This window comes from Geospiza fortis, unplaced genomic scaffold, assembly GCF_000277835.1.
Source record: "Geospiza fortis unplaced genomic scaffold, GeoFor_1.0 scaffold7, whole genome shotgun sequence".
NCBI classification, from domain to species: Eukaryota; Metazoa; Chordata; class Aves; order Passeriformes; family Thraupidae; genus Geospiza; species Geospiza fortis.
The window spans coordinates 3,198,671-3,211,186 of NW_005054344.1; the positions used below are offsets into that span (position 1 = coordinate 3,198,671).

Genomic DNA, 12,516 nt, shown 5'->3' on the forward strand with positions numbered 1-12,516 from the left:
TTTAATAGCATTATTAAGCCTCTTTTAGCAACACAAAGGCTGTTACAGCTGGGATGATTAAGGTGACTTGTCAGCTGTGTAGTCATTGCATCCCTCTGAGTCACTGCTGAATGCAAAGGACTAGAGGGTTGTTTTTTCAGATGAGTTCTTAGTCAGGAAAAAAAAACCTCTTTATTCTCTCCTTCAGTCCTGGCACAGGCAGAGAGTAAGTGATGATTCTGAAGTTATCACTTAGCCTGGAGCTAAGCAAACTGGGCAATTATTTAGTGAAGCAAAATGTGGGCTAGTAAAAGAGCTGAGCCCACTGCCCATGTCAGAGCCTGGAGCGCCAAGCTGGCTGCTGCCTGTGGGAGCCCAGAGGGTGCACAGTCCACGTGGATCTGGGACTGAAGAGCAGCAGCGCCCTCAGGGCAGCAGGAAGTTTGTATCCCCAGGGACAGAAGCTTCAGAAGCTTTGTCCCACTTCTGGGACTCCCACTTCCTCTCTCCCTTTTCTGTGACCAGAGGCCAACGCCTGAGCTGCTTACAGCACTGCGTCCTACTGGAAGCACTTTTGCCTCTACTGGTAAGAAACCTTGAACAAACCTGAACAAAAGGTGTTGTTTGCTGTTGCAAAGGAGGTGTGAGGCAGAAAATCCTTAAAATGGAAGTGCACACATAAGACTCCTCTGCAAAACACCCTCAGTAGCGTTGGAGCAGTTAACCTCCTTTTGCTGACTTGAAGTGAGATGGTACAGAGGCTTTCTTGTTGCAAAGACCTTACAGCTTTTTGGCTGAGGCTGTCCATGGATTCCTATTCAGTTACCCTTGCAGTTAATTCCTTTCACTCACCAATTATATGCTTCTACTTAACAATAGGCGATATTAGCTTCAAACTTTCATCCCTAAAACCAAATTTAGCAAAAAGACGTGCAAATGAGACTAAAAAGATAGTTAGTTCAAGCTTTTGAGATAAATCCTTATATCTGAGAATGAGGAGAGATCTGAAGAAGAAAGTGTTATCCTTCTCCAGCTGCAATTCATGGCAATGGTTTTCCTAAATTAAGTTAGTTCATAAAGTCTTTCATATAATATTGGATTCTTCAACAAAATAACTGCTTTATATTTCAGACTCCATGCTCGGTAAGATATTGCCTTTTCTTGTGGTCCATGGAAAATACATAGATCTTCTGCTGGTTCCCCTGCCTAGAGGTGCCTTTTGTACCCTAGAACAGTGTGTGTCTGGTCAGTGGATGGATCCATGGACAGTGGAATAGCTTTAACCTTCTCTCCTCCCTGGCTGCCCCCAGTCCACAGCTAACTGTAGTGGGCAGAACAAAAGCACAGCTGCTTTGCAATTCTGCATTTTGGACCTCTTCCAGAGGTACCACAAATAAGCCCTTTTGCCATGGTTCATTCAAGTGAATTTGCTTATTTTTTCTGTCACTGACCAATAGATATGATCAACTTTTCAGTGATCAGGACTGCTCAGTGTATTAGTCCTTTAAAAATAGCTCATATCTTTTAGGTAGAGAACACTTTAGACACGGACAGGTAGAAGGACTGCATCTAGTAGTCAGAAAGAAAATTGAGGATTATCATTCTGATGTGATGTGAATGCATTTGCCTCACCCTATGCTTTGGTTGCTTATCATGAGTGGAGGGCTGGTGCCTGGATGTGAGTCATCGAGCAAATATTGTTAATAACATGTTCAGCATTGCCAGATTATGGGCTAGGCAGAAGCATCCTTGGCATATGTATACACTGAAATGAGGAACATGTGCTGCTGTAAACCTGAGTACAGAGTTACAGAAACAGCCCTCTGGTGTGCACCTCACTCCTGTACTCTTAAATACTTGCCAAACTTCTTTAAGTATTTCTGTAACATCTTGCAGGGAGTTTAGAATTGTTTGTATGCAGCAAAAGAATTCTGAGGTTTATTCACAACTGCTTTTGAAGCATCATGTCATTATTTAAGAGAGAATGAAATAATGACTGACAAAATTACAGCTTCCCTGCCTAGAACAGCATCCCCTTCAAACAGGATGCTAAGAACAATGAAGTCTCCAAGGGTATTTATAACAGAAGGAAATACTGAGTATGCTAGACAGAAATCCATGTTCTCTATGTCTTTTCTGTGCTTTTTCACAGGCTTGCTGCACAAAATGCTTTGAATAATATTTTCTGGTTATTCATTTGTCCAGTTCTAACTGAAAATGAATTCAGCACCTGAATACTTTTCCATTTTCACTGGTAGTCCATTTGCAGCTGTGCCACTGCTGTCAAAAGGACAAGCAGCATGTTGGAAATAGGGATGCTGAAAGCCTCTGAGTCACTCCCCTTGTCACTAACAGGGGGCTGAGGATGTTGCAAAGGAACACGGATGAGAAGGGATTTAAATATAAAATTTGAAAAGAGAGCACGAATTTGACTGGTTAAAAATGTGAAAGGCTGTTTTAAACACAGTTATCAAGCTGTGCATTAAGAAATGCAGAAGTGTCTTTTACATTAAATCATTAGGGCAGATGATGTGAAGGAGCAGAAAATGCAGAGATAATGAAAAAAGAGTAGGCATTATAACAGCAAACTCCTGTCCTTTGATCTCATCATATCCTGTCAAGGCTCTTTGGCTCAGGAAATTTTCCAGCTTTCAGGGTTTCAGTTTGCATTTAAGAGGTGAACATCTGGACTGTTCCAAAATGGACTGCTGAACTGCAGAAGAGTTGGCCAGACACATTTGATCATAGAAACCATAGTGATCTGTGGTAAGCAGCCATAAGGGGTTGCAGGCACTTTTCCCCATCACATGGTTTGTTTACCTAAGAGTTGAGTTTCACAGCTTCAGCGCCAGTTCTTGCAGACTGTGAATTCCTTTACCTGCCACCAAGGTCATTGGAGAAATCAGGTGCAAGTCTCATTTGCAGCCATCTCACTTGGCCTGTTCAAATGCAGATAAGAATCACCTTCAATTAATAAATATTGTGTGAAAATCTCATTTACATTATCAATTAAAAGTGTTCAGAAGTTTTTATAGCCCTGAGTATGCAAGTTTGTGATAATCCAGGATCCTGCAATTTCTATCAGTTTCTCTCCCTTGTGAAATAAAAGCTAGATGTATGGAAGTTAGCAGTGGAGAAAGTGATTTTAAGATAGTACTGTGTCATCATTTTGTTAAAAGGTCAATTAAAAATTCCATTAAAAAGATAAGTGAAAAAATACTAAGTGCAATCAGCCGTTCAATATTCACCCCTCAGTAAGATTCAAAGAGGACATTCATGCTTTTAAGTTTTTTTAATAATCTGTATCTTTTCCTCCTTGGAAGAAAAGCAATGTGCTAACTTTCAGCAATGAGCTGTAGGTCAAATGTGTTTTTCTTTTAACTATTAAAGCCTTGCTTATGAGAGAAAATATCTCTTCAATGTTGATCAAGATGAAATCTGCTTCAAGCAAACAGGTTTGAATTGAATAGAATACTTGCCTGCATTTATGTATTTATATAATGATGGCATGGGAGTATGGCAGTATATCTATATTTTTCACATTATTAATTTTGCCAAAGCTGGTAGTGGTGAAATGGTCTGGCATGGCCTGAAAGTCTTAGGAATTATGTGTGCTCATGAGCTATGTCTGGTTTTATCCTCCTTCTGCAAGGCTCTCCCATAGAACACTATTGAGCATCAAGGATTGGAAACAGGAGAAAGTTATTGGGTTTTTTCTTCTTTAGCATGGAAGGCCAAGATCTCTGAGCCTTGCTGTCCAGCATGACAGCCACAGAAGGGGAGTACAGGCAGAAAGGTGGAGAAAAAAGCCCAAACCAAAAATTTCTGGTGTTTAGATGGATTTCTGCCAGAAATGGGGCCAAATGTGTAAGGCCTGAGGAGCAGCGACTGCAGCATGATGCACAAAGGCTGAAAATGAGAGTGAGTTTGCAGTGAATAGGAAGGTGCCAGTGGGAATGGGCTCAGGAATGGAGGCTGAACCTGCAGCCAGCTTCAGAAAGGCTGCAGCCTTCTGAATTAAGGCAGCAGAGCAAGGCCAGCAAGAGCCAGGCACTTGCATCTTCTGCTGCAGCCCAAGCAGGGGCTTCACATGCCAGTCAGGCTAATATTTGAGTTGCACTATTTACCAATACAACAAAAAAAAACCATTACTAACCTCACTAACCTTCTATACTCTTATCTTTCCAGCAATCTTGACACAGAAAAACTCTGTGGTAAGTTCTTTTTTGGGAAAGAACATAATCTATGCCTGCAGCAGCCCTGTGCAAATAAACATGCCATGTGATTATTTTTTTCTGTTTAATCTTTGTAGCTCAAACAGAAAATAATTTCCACTCAGAGAACTCCTGGGAAAATGCAGATGGCTTATAATCCTTTCAGGCTCTGTCATCCCCTATGTGCAGAATTTGCTTTGAAAATATTTTTCCTAATCAGTATTTCACACTCTCTGAGACTCAAGATCTGTTGTGATGTAAAGATAGATAGATAGATACACAGATGACTTGTATTTTATTTCCCCTTAGTGTGAGATATCTTTTCTAGTCAGTTCCTCACTTTAACACTTGTCATATACCCCCACTAAAAGAAAATTCACTCATATACCCCTACTAAAAGAAAATTCATAACTTTCCTCCTACTTGAGTCAGGGAGAACAGCAAGTTTGACAAGTTCTATCGTCCTTTGTCACAATAAAACTCCTGCAAGGCCTAGATTTTGGCCCAATTACCTGTTTCTGTACCTCATTCTGAGCTGTGAGTCATTTCTCCAACACCCTGTTTGCTCTCCAGCTTATCTAACAGCGCCTGATTTAGGAGTGCTTCTTGCAGCAGAAAACAATTTACAAATGTTTTTGCAGGTTCTCCCAGAAAATGTCAGAAAAAACCAATCCTACTTGCCAACACCAGACAATTTCTGAGGGAAACATGGCAGCCTGATAAATTTTCCAATGGTCAGCAATGTTGAAGAGCTTTAAGAGATGAACACATTGTCAAGTTGAATACCAGCTTGTTTACTCACCCACAGGTGACGTGGCCAAGAACCCCCTAAAAACCACCTCACCCTGTGGCTTACAAACATGTGACAAGAGGCTTATCTGAAGTGAACTGGGCTGTGACAACTTCTGCTGGGTGAGCATCTGGCCAAAATTGTATAAACCTGGCTGAGGAAGAGAGGTGGTTTTGTTCCACATGGGATTCACTGCAGCTGATGTCACACAGGCTTGCTGGCCTGGGGGGTGTCAGTCCAGCACTGACACCGTTTATTGTCTGTTTTGATTAAATACAGGCTGCTTAAAATGCCTTTAAAATTCTTCAGATGTTGCCACTAGGGTGTTTCTCATTTGTAAATCTGGTACTGAATTTACTCAATCCATATTTAAGCTTGTGATTATATGGCTCTTTCTGAGCTATATGAGTTCATCTCAGAAATGAAGCTAAAAAACATCCAGGGTACTAATTAATAATACATTTTAATTCTAAATAATTTCATTCAAACTCTGAGCAATATGAGGTCACATCACAGTGTTCCTGGTAACTTATGTTTTCATTATTCCCCTGAGAAGCTCATGCTGACCTCTTCAAAGCCCTGAAGCATTGCTATTTATTATTTCAAAAAGCTCCTATCTAATCTTGTTCTTCCTGTCTGCCACTTAGGTGTTGATTTTTGTGCTCTTCCAGGTGATCTGATGTCTAAATGCCTTGTCTAACACAGTCTCTAAGCTTTAACATAATTTTATTTATTTATTTTTCATACTACTTCTTTCTCATGCTTCCCTCTATTGTATTTCACCACATCAACCAAATGGGAACTCGGGTCATCATTTCTCAGGTTTGCTTCCTCCTTTTGCTGTAATCCCTCTGATTTTACATCACCTCTTTCTGTTAAGAAGTCCTTTGCTTTGAGAAGCTACAGAGGGACATCCCGCAACTTGTTATTTCCATGATTTTCATTAAAATTAATTTTGCATGCATCGTATTTGTTTGAAAATGTCACAGCACCTGGGACTAGAAGCTTATCTGGCCAACTCATGGTCTCTTCATTTCTCAGAGAAACAGCTGCTCTCAACCAACACTGCCTCACAACAGCCCCCACTTGATATTATCTCCTCTAAGAGCTCTACCAGAATTACTCATTTTCATATCAATATAATCAAATTCACCACATACATATGAAAACTTCATTTGCTGCTAGCAGTTGTAGACTATTAGACTGAAATTTCACTTTACAAAGAAGATGTAGATATTTTGAAAGTAAGTTTGTTTCTTCTGTAAAATGATATTTACATTTTTTGTGAATTTGACAGATCACTTATTTCAATAAAATATTTTGAAATACTGATCTTGGTATTTTAAAAATGCCAGGAATGATTTTGCAGAGAAAGAATACAAAATTTAAAAAGAAAATTATCCTTTTCATTGTAACTCCTTTTCATTTTGCATTTAGACATTCAATAATGCTGTAACTTAATTCAGACTTGATAAAGCTGATATTTAATGAGACACTGATTTTTGAGGACATTTGTAGGTGATGTGGGGTTTTTTCTTTTTTTAGATTATTTTTCAAAGCACCTAGGAAAGTATGAAAATGTTCTATCTGTCTTGGAAGACTTAAACATAACCATACTGAAGCCAATGGACAAAACAAAGAAAGTAAGTAAAGATTGTGAAATTTTCCTTACATTGTATATTTTGTTTGTTTGGAGTATTTCTTGTCATTTTCTTAGCAGAATTACTAATTCATATTTAAGTTCTTCCAAATATGCATGTTTGTAGCAAAATCCAGTCAGAAAAGGCTCGTCAGAATGGTTGTATACGAAATCTTTAAAGTCCTGTCTGCAAACTATTGCAGTTTGGATATAGCCAAAATCTTTGTGAATGGTCTGAAGAATGTTCTTTGCATTGTTGTGTGAAGAGGGTTCTATGTCCCCTGCCAGATGGGGGTAAGTATCAACACCAACATTTGGAACTAGACCAAATTTGAAAAAATAGCCTGGGGGTGGGTTGAGGGAAACCTCCTGGCCAAGAACAAGATTTAATTTCCATTTGAGGCCCTTTAAACAAAAGCAGTGGTCGCAGAGCCTGCCAAGAGGAGGTGTTAGGGCTGTTGCCCACCAGCACAGCAAGGGGACCTTTACCCTGGAGGGAGATGTTTCTCAGGGGAAGAAGTTTGGTTTATCCTCCTGCACATCTCACCAAGGGTGTGGCAGGGCAGCAGGATATGCCAGGCAGCCAATCCGCCTGGCAGTCAGTTCATTGCGGCTGTACCTGCTCCTGTGTTCAGACCACATCCTAGCTGTGTGGCTGGCCAAAAGTGCATCAGTACATCAGGTGATTTGCTCCTCTTCGCTGGCTGAACAGTTAAATGTCCTGTGCAAGGTGGAACAGCTTCAAAAGGTGAGGGAAGTGAACCCAGATCCTCCAAACCCAGCCCCCAGCCACAGATCCACACCAGGCTAGTCATCAAAACCAGAAATTTCACCCAAAGTTATTCAGTGAGATCCCCTGGAGTCAAAAAACCCTGGTTTGTTGGTTTGTTTTTTTTTTTTTTCAGTCAATCAGTGGAGAGATCAATGTGGAGAAAGCTGTGTTTCTTTAGTGAAGCTATTATCTTTGGTATTCGGGTGTTTGCAGGAGTAAAGCACTCATACATTTTACATAACCTGCCAAAATAAAAACCCAAAAGTGTACCTTATTTATTTAGGGCTTGAGCCAGGAAGCTGTCTGTTCATTCATGCTGTGCATCTTCCACTCGTAATGAACGGGCACTGACTCACTGTCTTGTTGAGCTGGATATTTAAAAGCAACAGATTGGTTCATTTTAGCTATGCATAATTTTTAAAAAATAGCCATGTGTATCAAGTACTGCTGTGAAGGGCAGGATGTCATCTCATAGCAACTGGAAGTAAATAAAAGACTACATTTAATAATTACTTCAGAAAGTTAATTAGGAGGAGAAGAAGTCCCAGCAGAGTAATGAGAGTATAAAAAATATGTACTGGCCTGACTAGAAATATGGATAAGAAAATCTGGAATATTAATAAGTGCTGCATATGTCTACTTGAAGAACCCATCTAAAATATAACCAAACCACAGTTTCTTTGAATTTTATTTTCTTACCTGAGGATTCAAGCCTGACAGGTTTTCTGTCTTTCAGGAATACTTCAGCTGACTATTTGTTAGAGGTGGCAGAAATAGAGCAAGGCTAAAACTGGAAAAGTACTTGTAATTCCATTTAGTAGAAACTCTGTGTGAACAGAGTCAAACAAAAAAGGTGTTCTCAAATATTCTAAAATAGAGCTTTCTGCCAAGGATCTGCTCAGACACAACATCTTTGTATGGAAATTAAATTTTCAATTCAAAGTTTGGATTGTTTTCAACGGGAACTCAGTTCTCAGGAAACAGATAGGTTATGTGACCTCATTACCTGATGAATCATTGCAGTGCAAATATTAAAATTTCTGTCTTAAATAGTTCAAGTTTTACTTAAGTTAGTGGTATAAAATCTGGACTTCAGACATCTAAAATCAGAGCTGGATGTGCAGCAAAAGTTAGTTAGCACATTGAGATAGCATAATAAATGATGCTCATCACCAGTGACACACAAGATGTGAGACAGCTCATAGCTCGAGCTGACTCCCTGCTCAAGCAAACAGGTGCTCAGAAATGGTTGGTGTGGTTTTAAATGGCCATGGACATGCATCCCAGGCAAGACTTGGGTTTTCTCTCCTAGTGCAGCATAAAACTTTGTCACCAGTCTGCCACTGCAGCCACTGAGTCCCTTGAACAGTCACTGAGTACTAGCAGCATTTATTACTATTACTCTCTTCTAAGTGATGTGCTAGTTGGAAAATTCATATGTAGAAAAGAATTCTGGAATTGAAGACCTGCACTGTGGGACCCACCTGCACGCATTGTATCTACAGTGGCTGAGTCAGTTTTCAATGACCCAGACCAGCATGATTTCTGTGTACTTTATTGCCCTCTGTAGTTTGAAAGAGCTGTCAGCACAGCTTTTTTGAACTGAGTTTTCTCCAGCCTTCCAGGCCTCTGCTATCTGAAAGTGAAACCATCATCATCTGTGGCAGAAAACATTCGAGTGTGTTAGCAGGTTCAAGAAGCTTTGACTTTCTTTCACTGTTCTGGGGCCAGATCCCTCCTGCCAAACTAAACTAAACTGCACCTGGGAAGCTCTCAGGAGTGTAGGAACTGTTCATGCTCCATTGTTTGATGGGAGGTCCAAAGCTAAAAATGCAGAGAGTTTGATTTCTCCAGGAACATCTTTCAACGGGGAAAAGACTGAGTTGCATTTGGAAGCAATATACTTCAATACAAACCCCATCAAACCAGAAGATGACTTTCTGTTTCAGTACTGTTTCCTTGTGCTATATCCTTACAGCAGGAAGGAAAGTGATGACCTCTGAGTGCCACTACTCCTGTAAATACTGAGGTACAGCTCTTCTTTTGGAGACAAAAACATAGCAGGCTTGCATGGGAAGGAATGGCAGACAACACGGGAAAAGAGGGATGGAACATTGCAAATTTTCCTTTTTTCAGACTCTGCAAAAGTCTGATTCTTTGCTTTGAAGGGACTTTCTTCCCTCCTTTCTCTGTTCCTGTGCAGGTCTTTTATGAGAGACACCTAATGATCTATCTGTGATAGCAAGGGACCAGACTAGCAAAATGTATTTGAGCAGTAGTGATCAAAACTGATTTATTTAAGACTGGTTTTAATGCAGTACTTACATACACAAAACATAAACATTAACTTTAAGATGAAAACAAGACAATTCTTCAGTGGAGCTACAAAGTTCTCAAATAGGCTTCCAAGTGTTTTGTGGGGGAAAAAACCCTAACTGCTTTTTACATGTTGCTTGTAAAAACATGGGGGGGTGGTGTGCAATAGCAAGGATTCAATGACAAACTCAAACCTAACAGCAGGTCTAATTATCTGCTTCTATGAAATCATTAATTTTTCTGCTTTGCTCAAAAAAACCCAAGCTAAGCAAAGTCAGTGCAGCCTTATCATTACTTGAAAATTTCTTGATTAGTCTAAAAATAGGAGCCAGTAAAGTAAAAGAGAAGATTATAGGAGCTGAGAGAGTAACACAGGGCTTGAAATTTAGTTACTGATAGTGCATTTATGGCAATTATGTAAATCATTTCAATCTTGAGGGTTGATACCCATTATAAACCAGAATGCCTAGATGTTTTTTACTTGCATATTTGACTAATAGTAACAGTAGCATTTATGTAAATTTTATCTCAAAACATAATTATCTGGGAAGAAAGTTAGATAAGCCTTTGTTGACAGTGGTGTTCCACAACTAACATTATATTTGAGCAAAAAATGAAGTTTGAAATTGCCTTTTTGTTTTCACAAAAACTGTGTTAAATTGGCTGGCACCCATTTTTCCATGAGGTTAGAATTTATTAACATTTTTCACAGAATATAGTCTTGTTCTCTTTGAAATTATACTTTTTACAATGCACCTTTCACAGAATTAATGCAATGAAAAGCTGCTGCACAAGAAAAACAGGTATTGCTGTTTATCCCGTGTATTAATTTTCATGCACTGAAAAGAGTTCATTTGCTCCTTTAGATTTATCAATTTTTTTATGTCAATCAAAACTCGTGGCATCATTAAGGTTTAGAATCATTCAAGTTGGAAAAAATCCTTAAATTCCTCAAGTCCAACCATTAACCTCCTGACACTGCCAAATCCACCACTCGACCATGTCCCCAAGTGCCACATCTCCACATCTTTTAAATACCTCCGAGGATGATGCCTCCCCCACTTCCCTGAGAAGCCTGTTTCAGCCAGTAACTGAACTGGCTGTCTCTCAACTGAAGAGAGAAATGCTGATGATAATGCTAAATACATCCCCAGGTCCACTGTGATACAAGGCAGAGAGGACCCTACAGATAAATGCTATTTTTATCTGGGAACATTATTACGAGGATGATGACTCCACCACTTCCCTGAGAAGCCTGTTTCAGCCAGTAACTGAGTGAACTGTCTCTCAACTGAAGAGAGAAATGCTGATGATAATGCTAAATACATCCCCAGGTCCACTGTGATACAAGGCAGAGAGGACCCTACAGATAAATGCTATTTTTATCTGGGAACATTATTAAATTATGTTTTGGACTTTTTATTTTGCTTGTTTTTAAGATTGTGACTGTTAGTGCAAGTCAAATCAAACTAAGATAAATGCAAAATGCAAGCAATTCTGAGGAGTCATGCAAGGATATTCCAGACATTCTTGCCTTTCCTCTTCTAGCTCCTTATCAGACTAATGAAAACTCTTGGGAACTTCTTTGATCTTTTTTTTGTGGAAGTTTTATACCTACTGGGTCAGAAAGATACAATACTCAAACTTTTGCCAGCAGCAGAGAAGATGTGTTTAGTCAAAAATAAAGATAAAATAAAACAAAAACCCCCTTAATTTAACAGTCATGAGTCTAAATAGAAATCATTTCACAGCAGAAAAATAAACATTTAACTACCCATTTTCCTCTTGATACCTATCAAAACCACCAGAGGCTTTGATGTTTTATGTGTAGCAGTGCAACCTTCTCCCTGGAGCAAGGGTGTTACCCATTTCCCTGCTACTTGCTAATATCAAACACAGCCAAAACAGTTTCTCTAAGCTACCTGATGCACCTAATAGCACTTCAATAGGAGTTGCTTTTCATCCATGCATGGATTTTGTACACCCTATTATTGCAACAACAGTGCATTACTCCTTCAGCAATCCCAGCAGAGGAGGGTGATAGAGTGTTCTGAGAGGTGCTATTACAAATGTGTGACAATCTTCTTTCTAATCAGCCATGGCTGCCTATTTTATTTCGTTGCTGCTATGTCAGCACTGCAGATGGTTAGTAGAAATTGTCACTGTTCCAAAGAATTTAAACACATAATTTATGCTAAATATAATATTTGGATAAACTTGTAAAACTTGTGCCATATTCAAATTTGAATCTAATAATTGGGCACATCCTGCCTTTGATCACTTTTACAGTGAGGATGCTGTAAAAGTTACATCTGTGTGATATCAATACATTGTGCATCTCTCAATATGGCTTCTAGTGAAATTATGAATTTATTCTGATGCTGTTTTGATTTCTTCCTACAGTCTGAAGAATTAGATCTTAGTGATTTCATTTTAGTGAAGTTATTCTGACTAATTTTATATCCTCAATTTAAAGTTGTAACCCAGGGCATTGTCCCTCTAATTTGGGATCTAAACATAGCAGGGCAGGAGACATTCCATGATAAAGGGAAATTTAAATAGATTAATTCTTACTGAGTTCTACTCAGTGATAACTGCTTTTCAGATGACTTGAGGGTATTTTCTGTAAAGATGAGCATAATGGAAATTATGTTTAATACGACATATAGATAGGAAACAGAAAATTGCTAAGTAATATATTAGTAAGAAATGTCCCACTCCTTCTCCATCTCAAGGAACTGCTCTTCTGATAAATGGAGCAGCAGGGAAGAGGGGTGTGGCTGGCACCAAAGCCAGAGAGGATGAA

At 39.2% G+C, this 12,516-nt stretch overlaps 1 protein-coding gene across 1 annotated transcript in view; it reads left to right on the forward strand.

Moving 5' to 3' along the window:
• Positions 1-12,516, forward strand: part of NECAB1 (N-terminal EF-hand calcium binding protein 1) — a 56,181-nt gene that overhangs the window by 24,986 nt on the left and 18,679 nt on the right. Inside the window, 2 exon segments of the mRNA XM_014307787.2 lie at positions 4,168-4,193; positions 6,529-6,626. Of these exon segments, the coding sequence (XP_014163262.1) occupies positions 4,168-4,193; positions 6,529-6,626 (124 nt within the window).